Source organism: Panthera pardus, unplaced genomic scaffold (assembly GCF_024362965.1).
Source record: "Panthera pardus isolate Hobbes unplaced genomic scaffold, ASM2436296v1 HiC_scaffold_2, whole genome shotgun sequence".
Classification (NCBI taxonomy): Eukaryota; Metazoa; Chordata; class Mammalia; order Carnivora; family Felidae; genus Panthera; species Panthera pardus.
The window spans coordinates 94880004-94892774 of record NW_026526765.1 but is presented as its reverse complement, the minus strand read 5'-3'; the positions used below and the strand labels follow the sequence as shown (position 1 = coordinate 94892774).

Here is a 12771-nt window from a genome sequence, read left to right as displayed (position 1 = left end):
TGAAAAAGGCTTCCTTTTCTGTAGACTTCTGGAGCTCCCCTCTACTTACTAGATGGAATGCTGCCCAATTTGTGAATCGATTAGTAAAGCCAATTAGGTCTTTAAAATTTAGTCAGTTGAATCTTTTGTTATTTAACGGGAATAATGCTACCAAAGCTGAAGAAAATTCGTGCTGATAAAGAATCCTATTACAGAGAACATTTTCATTACTATGGTTACAAAATACTGCCATTGTTTCTGAGAACATCACTGGAGGAGTTCAATGAGCATGGAGTGAACCCCAAAAGACTGAATTCTTTCCTAGTTTTGGTGAACTACACACACCAAGGATCCCAGCGTTAGGAGACACAGTGAAATCACGGAGATACAAGGCAAGAACAAAAAACTGGAAAATAAATCCTATGAAGACCTTGTGGGCTTTATTTCAAAGTGTAGCTGACCAGTTTATAAAAATGATAAACAAACCGAAGTCTGATTTTCCAGCTCTCCTAGTTATCTTTGCATAAATAAGATTTAAGGGGTTGTGTGTACGTGTTTTTCCCACTTTTGCTTCAACTGGACAGTGTTCATGAGGGGGAAAAAATGTTGTTTAATCACTGTCTACTGCAACCTTACTCCAAACCCGCAAGTGGTTTCAAAATCTATTCTGTGATAAAAACCTCCTCTAACTTTTTCCATAACAGCTGCTTTCCTTAAACAATCAGCTCAACTTTAATCTTACAAGGCAAACTACAGCAGAAAAGCCAAAGTAAAATCCTGTTTCCTTTAAAATTCAAACAGATGTTTTATGTAACCAAACCAATCCACTATTTGAATTTCCTTACACACACACTACACTGATTCCCACATTATGTTCTAAAATCTTGCAAAGGCTCACTTTAGACTACTTGGAAAACCTGATCATTTAAGACAATCACAGTGGTTTAGATTAGTAACTGGATTAATATTGCTCTGAAGATCCAATCTCAACCCAAATTCAACTGACAACCTCAACATGTAAGGAAATTTCACTAGACACACAGAACACAGGATCTTTAGAGTGTTAAAAAGAAAGACCCCCAAGTCAGTAAACCAAGACCTCGTATCTAATCTAAGTGCAGTTTCAACCCTCCAAATATGTAATCTTAACCACTTGGCATGAGAATTTCCTGGTCAGCACTAGGAAATTTACTGATACATCCATTCCCCTCCCCTTAAGAGGGCGACCTTGCCTAACACAATGGATTCTTTGCTAATAGTTTCCTTTTTTCCACCCCTCTCTTCTTTAAAAAAAACTTTCCTTTCTTGTATTTCTGTGATGCTCCCCTCTACTTGCTAGATGGGATAAGTTTGATTCATGAAACAATTAATAAAGCCAATTAGATCTTTAGAATTTACTCAACTGAATTTTTTAAATGATTTTTCTTATTTATTTTTTGAGAGAGGGAGGAGGGACAAGGGTGGAGGGGACAGAGGATCCGAATCAGGATCCACACTATCAGCACAGAGCCTGATGTGGGGGTCCAACCAACTCGCGAACCGTTGAGATCATGACCCAAGCCTAAGTTGGACGCTTAACCAACTGAGCCGCCCAGGTGCCCCAAATTTTTTTAATTTAACGATAGTTATAATTACAGGTACTGAAAACAACTCAAAAGATAAAATGTAATTGTATCCAATGGCTAGCTCTGCAGACATCCCATCTTATATGAGGACTCCCTTTTTAATGTCAAATTATCTATCATGGATGAACTGGCCACAATGTACTCTGAATTGTAAGTAGACGATGCCATGCTTCTTGTTCTACCCTTGCAGTTCACATTAAAACACCCGGGACATGGAAAGGTAAGATTCCAAGGGTCATAGCTGACTCACTCCCAGATCTTGAATAGCTGTGGCAAATCTACAGGTGACATTTATACAGAAAACCAGGCAGAAGCAAACAATGGAGAAGAGATTATCTCATTACAGTCAGAGGCTGCCTTCCACTCCCTACAGGTCGGCCCTCTTCAGGCCTCCCAGCCAAGGCATCCCACTCAGACTCCCAGCCAAGCATCCCACACAGCCGAAAGCTATTTGTCAGCTTGCCCAGGTCAGCTATAAAGCAGCCCAAGAAAACAAATCTGAGTGATCCACCCCCAAGCTAACTCTCCAACCAACATGGCCACCTTCACTCTCTACTGCTTAAAGTAAGTGACAGACTGGTGTTCATAACAACCTGAACTTGGCTAACTACACATCTCTGAACGTTCTTTCTGTCTCAGCTCACCAGTGAGCTATATTAGTCAAGAGTTCAACATCAGCCAGTCCCCTTGTCCCACCCTTTGTCAGTGTGGGAGAGCAACTATGTGGGCACTTTACTGCATTCTGCCTGTGTTTTTCAAAAATGAACAGAAAAATAAAAGTGCTGATACTAGTGATACGACAAGACTCAAACTTAATGTAACTGAAACAGAGATGGGCACCTTCGTACAGCAGGAAAAAAATGACTCAAACACCATCTAGGTAGATAGTATCTATATAAATCTATACATATAAAGATCAAATTTAAAGAAATTGTTAAAAATGACTGAAATAAATCTTCAATGATGATACTGAAAGAGGGTAATTCAGATTTCCTTCATTGTTTTTGGTATTTTAGGAATAGAAAAACACACAAACCTATTAACACATATGCTTATGAATTAACTTCCACTCATCCAACTTTATTTAACACCTCTGGAGAATTCATCATGTTTGAAGACAAAAGACTACCTACACCTGACTGTTAGCCCAGAAAACATGGATGGCTGCAAAGCAGTACTCAGTGCCTGTTGAAAACTTCCCCAACCAGAGGGCATCTCGCTAGCTCAGTCTGCAGAGCATGCGGTTTTTGATATCAGGGTTTTGAGTTTGAGCCCCACGTTGGAAGTAGAGATTACTCTAAAAAAATAAACAAGGGATGCCTGGGTGGCTCAGTTGGGTAAGCATCTGACTTGATTTCAGCTCAGTTCATGATCTCACAGTTCATGAGCCCTGTGTAGGGCTCTGCACCAACAACAAGGAGCCTGCTTTGGGATTCTCTCTATCGGCCCCTTCCCAGCTCAGGCATGCTCTCTCTCAAAATCAATAAGTATTTTTCAAATATAAACAAATAAATAAACAAACAGAAACAAAACTTCCTCAATCACCCAATATTTCACAAAGAGTAGGACCAAATACAGCACAGCACCTACAGTATAACCTTAATTTTGCTAAGTAAAATCACATATACTAAATATGGGTGACTGGACTATAAAATATCAGAATATGGTTCTCTGGTTGGTAAGTGTGATGTTTTTCCCTTTGAGTCTCACAAATACCCCCAATTCATTCAAAAGCACATCAGTCATGAACAGAATGTGTGCCTGGATGTCTTCCAAAGGGAGGAAGCATCATGTGATGTAATGAGGACCTAATATTTCCAATCACTATTAACAAAGAGCTATAGGGAGAGTTTTCCATCCAAAAGCACTCAACAGGGGGATCACCTAGTTCATGACAGGTACTCCATCTAGAGGGAGAGAGGAAACTCATACATGCAGTAACCAGGAAACAAGTCCTGTGCATCAGATGACCAAGTACTAGGTGGTGTGGACAAATCTAAGTGCACATTCAGAGAGAACTCTCAAAGCTCAGGGAAGATCATTACTAAGGAAATGCTTCTTGAGCTTATTTATTTTTTGTGGAAGTCTTCATGGACTCTGTGTGTGTGTGTGTGTGCGTGTTTGTGTGTGTTTTCAGCTACAATCTGGAGGTGATCAGATGCCCTGATGAGGAAGACCCATTCCAGTTCACACTTCCTCAGAGGCCACAGTCTAAGAGTCTCCTGTGTGGGCTTTGGTTACCTCTAACTCTGAGGAAGCCAGGTTTTGTTAACCACTGTTAATAGTGAGAAACGGTGGAAATTACAAGAAATCTCAACACAAAGCCACTCTTCACAAACCCTTGCATGAAGGAACTTGACCAAACTCTAACATGGCCTCTGGCAGCCTAAGGCTGCATCCCTGGGATGACCCATCTGTCTTTTGCCTTTCAGTTCTAGTCTGGAAAAGCTCTGAGCTGTAGGGAATACTTACACATCTCAAAGGCACAGGAAGAATGCACAACTGTAAGCCCTCTTTGGTAAATGCTCTAAGAAAAGGAGGTTGGGGCCTGTTTCAGGTGCTGGCTAGAACAGCAAAATCTGGTCTGGAAGAAGCTAGACCTTATCCACCCACGACTGGCAGCTAGCAATATCAATCAAAACAGCCCAATAGCTGTGTATTCAACTGCCTTTGGTCCTTTATAGGCAACCATAATAAGCAACAGTTACTCATTATTTATACAGAGCAAGAATAATGAGGAATGTCAGTCTTGCAGTTAAGAGCCCCAACTTGAGTCAGGTGGGCCAGTGTTCAAGGCCTGGCTCCACTACCAGGTAACATCAGTCAAGTTAATTATTTATTTCTCTGTATTTCAGCTCCCTCCCCTGCAAAAGAAGTCCAATTAGAACATTAATTGCCCCTGAAGGTTGCTGTGAAAAATATATGACATAATGTAGGTAAAAACAGGTAGCACATTGTAGACATGAAATTAAAACTTCAGCTATTGCTTTTACTATCATTAATGTTTATACTTGCCTGGCATAAACCCTGCCAAGCTTTATTCTCAAATTGCCTTGAAAGCATTGTCTGGACTTTTTTTTCTTTTTTTAAATTTTTTAAAAATTAAAAAAAATTTGTTAATGTTTTATTTTTATCTTTGAGAGCGTTGCGCGTGTGGGGGAAGGGGAGACATAGGATGTGAAGCAGGCTCTGCACTGACAGCAGAGAGCCCGATGTGGGGCTCAGACTCACGAACCCGTGAGATCATGACCTGAGCCAAAGTCAGATGCTTAACTGAGGCATCCACACACCCCTGGATTTTTCACTTACACATCTCATTTCACCTGACGGTGTATAGTGTCATTTTCTGTAGCAAGTTTCCCCCACACTTCCACCCCTAACTAGCCCTTAAGTTCCAGGAGAGCAAGGAATTTCTTTGTTCATCATCCAGTCCTCAGGGACCTACCACGACAGTGCTGAGTGACTGAAAGTGTTGAGTGACCACTCTCTCTTGTCATCTCTCCTTACATTAGCATCCATTAGCAACAGCATGAGCAAAATCTAAGTGTATAGCAGAGTTAGGGCAAAAATAAGATGAACTAGAGGTGAGGTGCAGGTGGGTACGGGCCACTAACAAACTAAGAGTTTTGGGATTCCTTACTGTGTGCTAAATCATGTACTTTGAGACTTTATGTCTAGATCACATATAATCCTCATAACCCCAGGAAGTATTATTACACCCATTCTACAGCTGAGGAAAACTGAGGTTAATAGAGGGTAGGTAACACGTGCACATTCACACCGCCCTTGTTGTTCAGATTTCCCAATTCAAACCCAGACGTGAGTCCATAGCCCAGGCTCTTTTCTGAGTTACACATTGTTCCTGATGGTCCTCAGTTAAAGCCCACAAAATTTCTATCTCCAGCCTCACACTTCTCCCAACTTAAATATCCAACTGGTGACTTACCCTTTCCATTTAATTTATAATAATAGGCTTCTCAGGGCACCTGGGTGGCTCAGTCATATAAGTGTCCAACCTCGGCTGGCGTCATGATCTCATGGTTCACGAGATCGAGCCCCACATCAGGCTCTGTGCTGACAGTGCAAACACTGCTTCGGATTCTGTCTGTCTGTCTGTCTCTCTCTGCCCTTCCCCTGCACATGTGCACATGCTTGCCCTCTCTCTCTCTCAAAATAAATAAATAAATACATAAATAAATAAATAATAAATAAACAAATATTTATAATAGGCATCTCAAATGTAACAAAGCCAAAAGACAACTATGGCTCTTCCTTCCCTAATGTCCTCCTCCTCCCTTTAAGCCTCCTATCTCACCTCATAAATGGCACCATCATCAATCCAGTTGCTGGAGCCAAATACAGAATCGTTCTTATTCCCACACCCTATTTCTAATCCACACAAAAGTGCAGCTCTACCTCTAAAATTTGCCCAGAAGCCAGCAACATCCCACTGTAAGCACAACAGCCTACATTAAGGTACCGCACTCTCTCCTCCTCGGGCTATAGCAACAGCAGATCGCCAAGATTTAAGCTCCATCAGGAGGCATGTTTGTTCACTGCTGCAGCCTGCTTGCACACAGAACGGGCAGTTAAAAAATACTCACTGAAGGAACAGCTCTGACTGCTCTCCCTACCTCCACTCCAGTCCCTAATATGGCTGAGTCTTCACAGCTCCCGAAGTGATCAAAGTGTAAATCAAACCACAGTTCTCACTGAAACAAGAACAAAACCCAAACTCCAAAGGCAGCTGACAGTCCCTGGCCGCATCGGGACCTGCCTGCCTCTCTACCTCACCGGCCTCACTGATGATACTCCAGCCCCCCTGGACTCCCTTCGGTCCCACCCAAAGGCACTCTGCCACCAGGTCTTGTTCCAGCACTAGCACTTACTGTTTCATTGTTTACATGGTTTGCGGAATACCCCCACCCACAAATAAATGGACCCCTGAGGGCAGAGATGATTTTGTCTGGCTCACTGCCCTATCTCTAGCTCCTGGAACAAAACAGATGTTATGATATCGTGAGATAGCCAGAAATATGATTATTTCTTTCTCCCTGGTATGGGAGGCCAAGGAGACCTGTGACTGGCTTCTGAAATTCAGGGCTAGGGGCAGTCTTACCCAACTAAGCCCTTAACTTGTGGGACACTAAATCCAGGTGGTGTCATAATTGAATTGAATTGTTTTATGTCCAATTGGTGTCCAGGGAGTTGGGAAACTGGTTGGTATGAGGGGGGAAAAACCCCACACATTTGGTATCAGAAATGCTGTGAGTAAAAAGTTTGTAGGTGCTCAAATTAAACAAAAGCTTGGTAGAATAAAAGATAAACTAAATAACACAGTTAATTAATTAATTTAAATAAATAGGTAGGTAGACTTAATTACGATATGCTGAGTCCTTTTAATGGACACCTAACAGCCTCATTCGTAGGAAATCATAGTGTCATCACCCCCTCACTGTGTTGAGACCCACCACAGTGTTGCCTCAAGCAGTCCAGAGAAAGCAGAAGTTAACTTTCCTGTGATGAATGGCCAGGATTTGGTTCTTTCCAAAGTCCTGAGAGGGGGATTTTAGAAACGAGTCCTTCAATCCTGCCAAAATATCAACCATACCAATAATTCTTTTACAAGACCCACTTCAGTACTGGTAATCATTTTCAAAGCCCTAAATTAGCTGTTTGGAGTCACAGAAGGCCTCAAGGGCCTTTCAAGGGAATAGGGGAGGACAGATGCTCCTAAATATCTATAATTACTAACTAATGGAAAGTGTGGCATCAAATTGGAAAGCAACTGGAAACAATGAAAGATGTGCAAAGTTTTGAGATTGTGAACATTCAGAAAATAGCTTTTCCAGTCCACATTGGTCTCAGAAGCCCTGGTAAGGGGGTAAGCATCCTCTCTCTCCTTGCCGGACTCAAGGCAAGGCATTACACCTCGAGTTAAAAATAGTTTCCTCATCTCCAAGAAGAACAACGCGAATGCATGTCAGGTACAGTATTAGACCTCTCAGCGTCACACGGCCACTCGAAAGAGGGCGTATTATCTGCCGGAATAATCGGCCAGTAACGAAAACTCACAGTTTAACCCCTGCATCACTTACCGGCAGGCTTTGACTGCCATGAGGTTGACTGGATTCGGAAGCAAGAATATCCCCGTAACTGAATGCCCCCGGAGTTACATTCATTTGAAAACAAACAAACAAAAACACCCCATTAAAATTATGTGCAGAAATGCTGTACAGAATAGGGAGGATAGGCAAGAGGGAGTTCGACATCCGGAAGGCTTTGCTTACTTCGTTTTTTCTTACTAGGCAGGAAGGCGTGAAATTAGCATTAAAGAGTTAAAACCTACTAATTCTGCCCAGATGCGCTACTAACCAGTAGGAGTCGCCTATCCAAAGTAGACAAATATATTTTAAGATATTATATGAGGGTAACTGGCAAGTTCAGTTGAAAGAAGGGACGGGAAGGCTCGAGCTCTGCCCAGGCAGCAGGTAGCGTGCAGCGAGGGTTGCGTCGGGAAACTCAGGAAGCAGGGCTGGGTTAGTCTTCCCTGCGCGCGGCCCTGAGAACCATACTTTGGAAACAAGGTTTCGAGACGTTCTGGAAGGCACAGAGCCAATGCTCTAGGCTTGCAAGATGCCAAGGGCAAACTGCCTGCGCCATATGACCCGAGTTTTGTTCACCGCATGAGAAAGGAGACGTTGCCCAAACGTACGTATTTTTCTGGACTCATCAGGTAAGCAGAACCTGGTGGGCTACGGGGCTCAACCCCACACACCCTTGCCTTGAGGGGTCGGCGACACTCTCCAGGACCAGTCGGGATCCTTCACCCGAGCCCTGCCTGCCCCGCCCTAAGCGAAGTCCCTAAGACCGGACGGGAAGACCTCAGGGTCTCCTCTTGGGCTTCCCCGAGTGCCTTCCAGCTCGCGCACGGCACAGGGCTTCCCCGACGGCTGAGCGCCGCGCTCGGGCCCGAGGCACTCACTCACTTAGACTGCGCAGTGTCAGTCCCGGGCGACCCACCACCCGCCTCACTTTCAGCCGAAGATGTGGATCTGGGACTTGCACCCAGGGAAGCCGTAGGTGCCTGGGCTCCCCACCCCGTAGCCCGATCCACCTCCCCCCACCCCCCACCCCGCCGCACGCTCCCCCAGCTCACCTGGCCCGCACAGCACTGCGCTGACATCCTGGCGGCTGACGACCACGGGCTTGCTCGCCCGCTCCCCGCGTCCCTCCGGCCCTCCTGGCTCCCTCCAGCCGCGATCACCCCTTTCTGGACCAGCTCACGCCTCCACGCCGATCTGCCCCAGCCAAGCACCAGGCACCGCCGCCAGGGTGAAAACAACCGCCGCCAAACCCCGCCCCGCCGCTGCAGACCCCGCCCGCCCCCTCGAGCCACGACAGCCCTTGCTCCGCCCCGTGCCCGCCCCCTCCCAGGCGGTCCGCCGCGGAGCAGGCTCGCCCGGGGCTCGCACTTCCGCTGGCGTCAGGCGGCGGGGCGGCTGCCATCACTTCCCGGTGCAGTGAGAGCTCCGAAGTCCGCCCACCGTCGGGCGGGCCCGGCGCTCCCGTGCTCCCGCGCCGGCCTGACCGCTCGGTCCTGAGGAGAGCGCAGCGCCCCTTTGACCCCCAGCTCCAGTCAAGGAGCTGGTTGCTAGCTCCAGTAAAGCTTAAATCCTTAACTGAACGGTTGCTGAGTGACCTGCACCGAACCGAACCGAACCGACGCAGTAGGGACCACCGAGTGCGGGTTGACTGCCTCGCGCCAACGAAGACACCCCCTGGATTCCTGTTTCTGAAATCCCTTACCTCCCTCCTTTGTCAAGAAAACTGAACTACTTTAGGGAAAAGCCCCTCTGCCCAAGTTTCCTTGAATCTATGGGCACCTGGCTGTTCTGCCAGGCACTCTGGGGGCGATATAGTGAGAGCCCTTTCCTCCCTTCCCTGGATATTGGTCTATTTTCCAGCCTCCATCCCCGCCCAGGGACTTGGTTTGCATCCCTGCCTCCTTTCACCCGACCTACTTTAAAAACGGGTCCCCAATAATCGCTTTTTACATGCAGAAGACAGAGCACTCCTAGTTTTTCTCCGTACCGAAATCTGCTCTCCTCGCAGCCACTTCAAGAAGAGGAGTTTGTTACTATGAACTTTGCCCCATGCCCTTTTACTTTAAAATAAACATTACTGTACCCATTTTACAAATGAGGCAACTAAAGCCCAGACACGTTAAACAACTTGCCCAAAGTTTCACAGCAAAGCTGAAGAAGCAAAATTGGGACTGGAATCCACTTGTCTGATCCCCTAGCACTTGATGCAAAGCCTGCCCTTAAATGGGCTCGCTTTCAAGACAGAGCCTTTGGCCAAGGAGTGAGTGTCTTCTCTCGAAGAATAGAAGCTGGAGAATACAAAGTCTAATGGGAACTGAGTTTTTAATGAGCTGCACAGGATCTCCTAGAATCTCAAATACCTGAGTTTAGAGGAAGAAAAATAATGGAGCAGGCCCTACTCAGAGCCATGGAAAGTAACAACAAGTGGCTCTAACTAAAATTTGGAAATAATAAAGCAGAAAAAAAAATTAAAACAGCATAAATAGAAGCAGACTAGTGCAGCAACCTGCTCCATGGTGGCCTGTAACTCATCCCAAACAGAGGTCACTTTGGCCCCATTTCTCACCTGGGGAGATTAGTTGGACATCTAGAGTTTTTGTCCATCTGGGAAGAGCCAAACAGCTTCTGGGAAAGGGGAGGTGTGACATCTATGTACGTTTGAGCTGTCTGGGATACAAGCCTCCTATCCAGTTAGGGTAGCTGAGGCTCAAGAAGGCAGAGGATCCTCACCAGGGACTGCTGGGATAGATAGAGGCGGAGCTGGTAGCAGGATGAGGCCTCCTGACCCTGAATCCTGTGCCCTTTCTGCCAAATCAATTCTAATGTGGGAGGGTTCTGTGACTGTTATCATTGCCAGCCTGCTGGGGAGTTAATGAAAGAATAACTCAGGGATTTGTCAATCCTGCCACAAGGTACAGAAAAGCATAGTGGAAGCCCAAGCTTCCAGAGTCAGGAAGTTGCAAATTTTAACTCTACCCAGAACTGGCTGGACCACCTGTGAGTCTCAGTTTTATCATCTTCAAAACAAGGCTAATAATGCCCCCTCCAAGGGGCGCCTGGGTTGCTCAATTTATTGAGTGTCTGTCTCTTGATTTTTGCTCAGGTATCCCAGGGTCATGGGATGGAGCCCTGAACCCCGTGGCAGGTTCTGAGTTGAGCATGGAGCCTGCTTAAGATTCTCTCTCTCCTCTCTCTCTGCCTTTCCCCAACTCACGCTCACCCTCGAGATCACTCTGCTCTCTCACTCTCTCTTGCTCTCATGAAGGAAGGGAGGGAGGGAAGAAGGAAGGGAGGGAGGGAAGAAGGAAGGGAGGAAGGAATGACATACACTCTCCAAGGATTAGATAAACTCACCCCTATAGACCATGCCAAACAGGGCCTGGCCTTCTTAAGCAGACTGAATAGCAGCCCTGACTGATATTAATAAAGAAGTTTAAAGGATATTGAGAACTAATCTGTGCAAGCTGATTCCCCCATCCCTGCTGGAAGATTTCAAAGGCATGTGGCCTTGTGTAGAGGTTTACCACCTTCCTTGCTCTGAGGGCTGTACTGTTACTATTTAAGGGCTGGTTGGTAGCATCCTTTGCATCTGTGGTTAGTTAACAAGAAGAGAAGTAATGTCAGCAGACATAACATAAAACAGTGGCACCTTAATTTTATTTTAAGTACTCTGAAGACTTTTTTCAAGGAAGACAGTTGTACATGGTGTTCTTCACATGTAGATACTTTTACAGTCCATCTCTTTTGATTTGGGTTTTTCAGGAATACGCAGTAATAGACCTTCTTTAATAAGACTAGCTCTTGGCACACCATGTGAAATATTTCCCCCACAAAAATTTTCTTAAATTAACTGAATTAGTTCCTTTTATGCAATATAATTATATATGTATATATGAAATATTATAAATAACCAGCTTATAATTTGCTTTTTTCTCCTCCCTAATTTGAAGTGCTCTTTTGGTTTTTCCTTTTTAGGAAGTAGAAGTCAATGTTGAGTTTGAAACACCACTCACTAAGGGTGCCTGGGTGGCTCAGTCAGTTAAGTGTCTTGACTTTGGCTCTGGTCATGATATCAAGGTTCTGAGGCTCTGTGCTGACAGCTCAGAGCCTGGAGCCTGCTTCGGATTCTGTATCTCTCTCTCTCTCCCTGCCCCTCCCCTGCTCTCTCTCTCTCTGTTTCGCAAAAATAAATAGACATTAAAAAAAAAAAAAACACTCACTGAACTAAAAACAACAGTGGTATATACTCATATTATTAAAGAAAATAGCTAGTCATAAACACCCATGAACCTTCATTATAATTTAGTGTCCAGTTCAATAATGGCTTAAAAGCAAATAAAATTAATTACTCTAACTCCCTAAAATTTTCTCACCTTTAAAAAAAAACAACAACCTAGTGATGCATTTGGTTAGTTTTTATTTTATTTTTTTAAGTTTATTTATTTATTGTGAGAGAGAGACAGAGAGAGAGAGAGAGAGAAAGAACATGAGCAGGGGAGGGGCAAAGAGAGATGGAGAAAGAATCCCAAGCAGACCCCCAAGCTGTCAGCAAGGAGCACAATGTAGGGTTCAAACCCAGGAACTGTGAGATCATGACCTGAGCCAAAACCAAGAGTGGGACACTCTGAGCCACCCAGGAACCCTTCTGTTAGTTTTTAAATAAAAAAGAAGAAATTTCTCTAATCTTCATTATAAACTCTCTAGGGACCTCAAACTACTAGCGGAAATTGTATTGATTTCAATTACAATAAATAACAAAGTCTTCATTTAGAAACAAAGAGCTATACATTTGGGACCCCAAGCGAAAAATAATCAGAGCTCTGTATTGCCCTTACCCCACTCTTCCTGGTAATTGCATTCTCCTTTATTTCTGCTAAATTCACATATGCACAATGGTTTTGTTTTTTGTTTTTTTTTTAATGTCAAAAACATGACAAAACATAAAATGAAAAATAGCATCTCCCTTCTCCACACCCTACTTTTCAATCCCCTCTCCAGAGCCAAACACTTTCAATTATTTTAGCAGTTTTCCCTTATTACCTCCATATTTTCAAATAATA

The 12771-nt window shown here is 44.6% G+C and overlaps 1 protein-coding gene across 1 annotated transcript in view; it reads right to left on the bottom strand.

The window, feature by feature from the left end:
* SERINC5 (serine incorporator 5) overlaps positions 1 to 9089 on the bottom strand; it is a 103176-nt gene extending 94087 nt beyond the window's left edge. Inside the window, exon 1 of the mRNA XM_053907245.1 lies at positions 8764 to 9089. Within this exon, the coding sequence (XP_053763220.1) occupies positions 8764 to 8790 (27 nt within the window). The 5' untranslated portion in view covers positions 8791 to 9089. The remainder of the gene's footprint in view (positions 1 to 8763) is intronic.
* Between the last annotated feature and the right edge of the window lie 3682 nt (positions 9090 to 12771).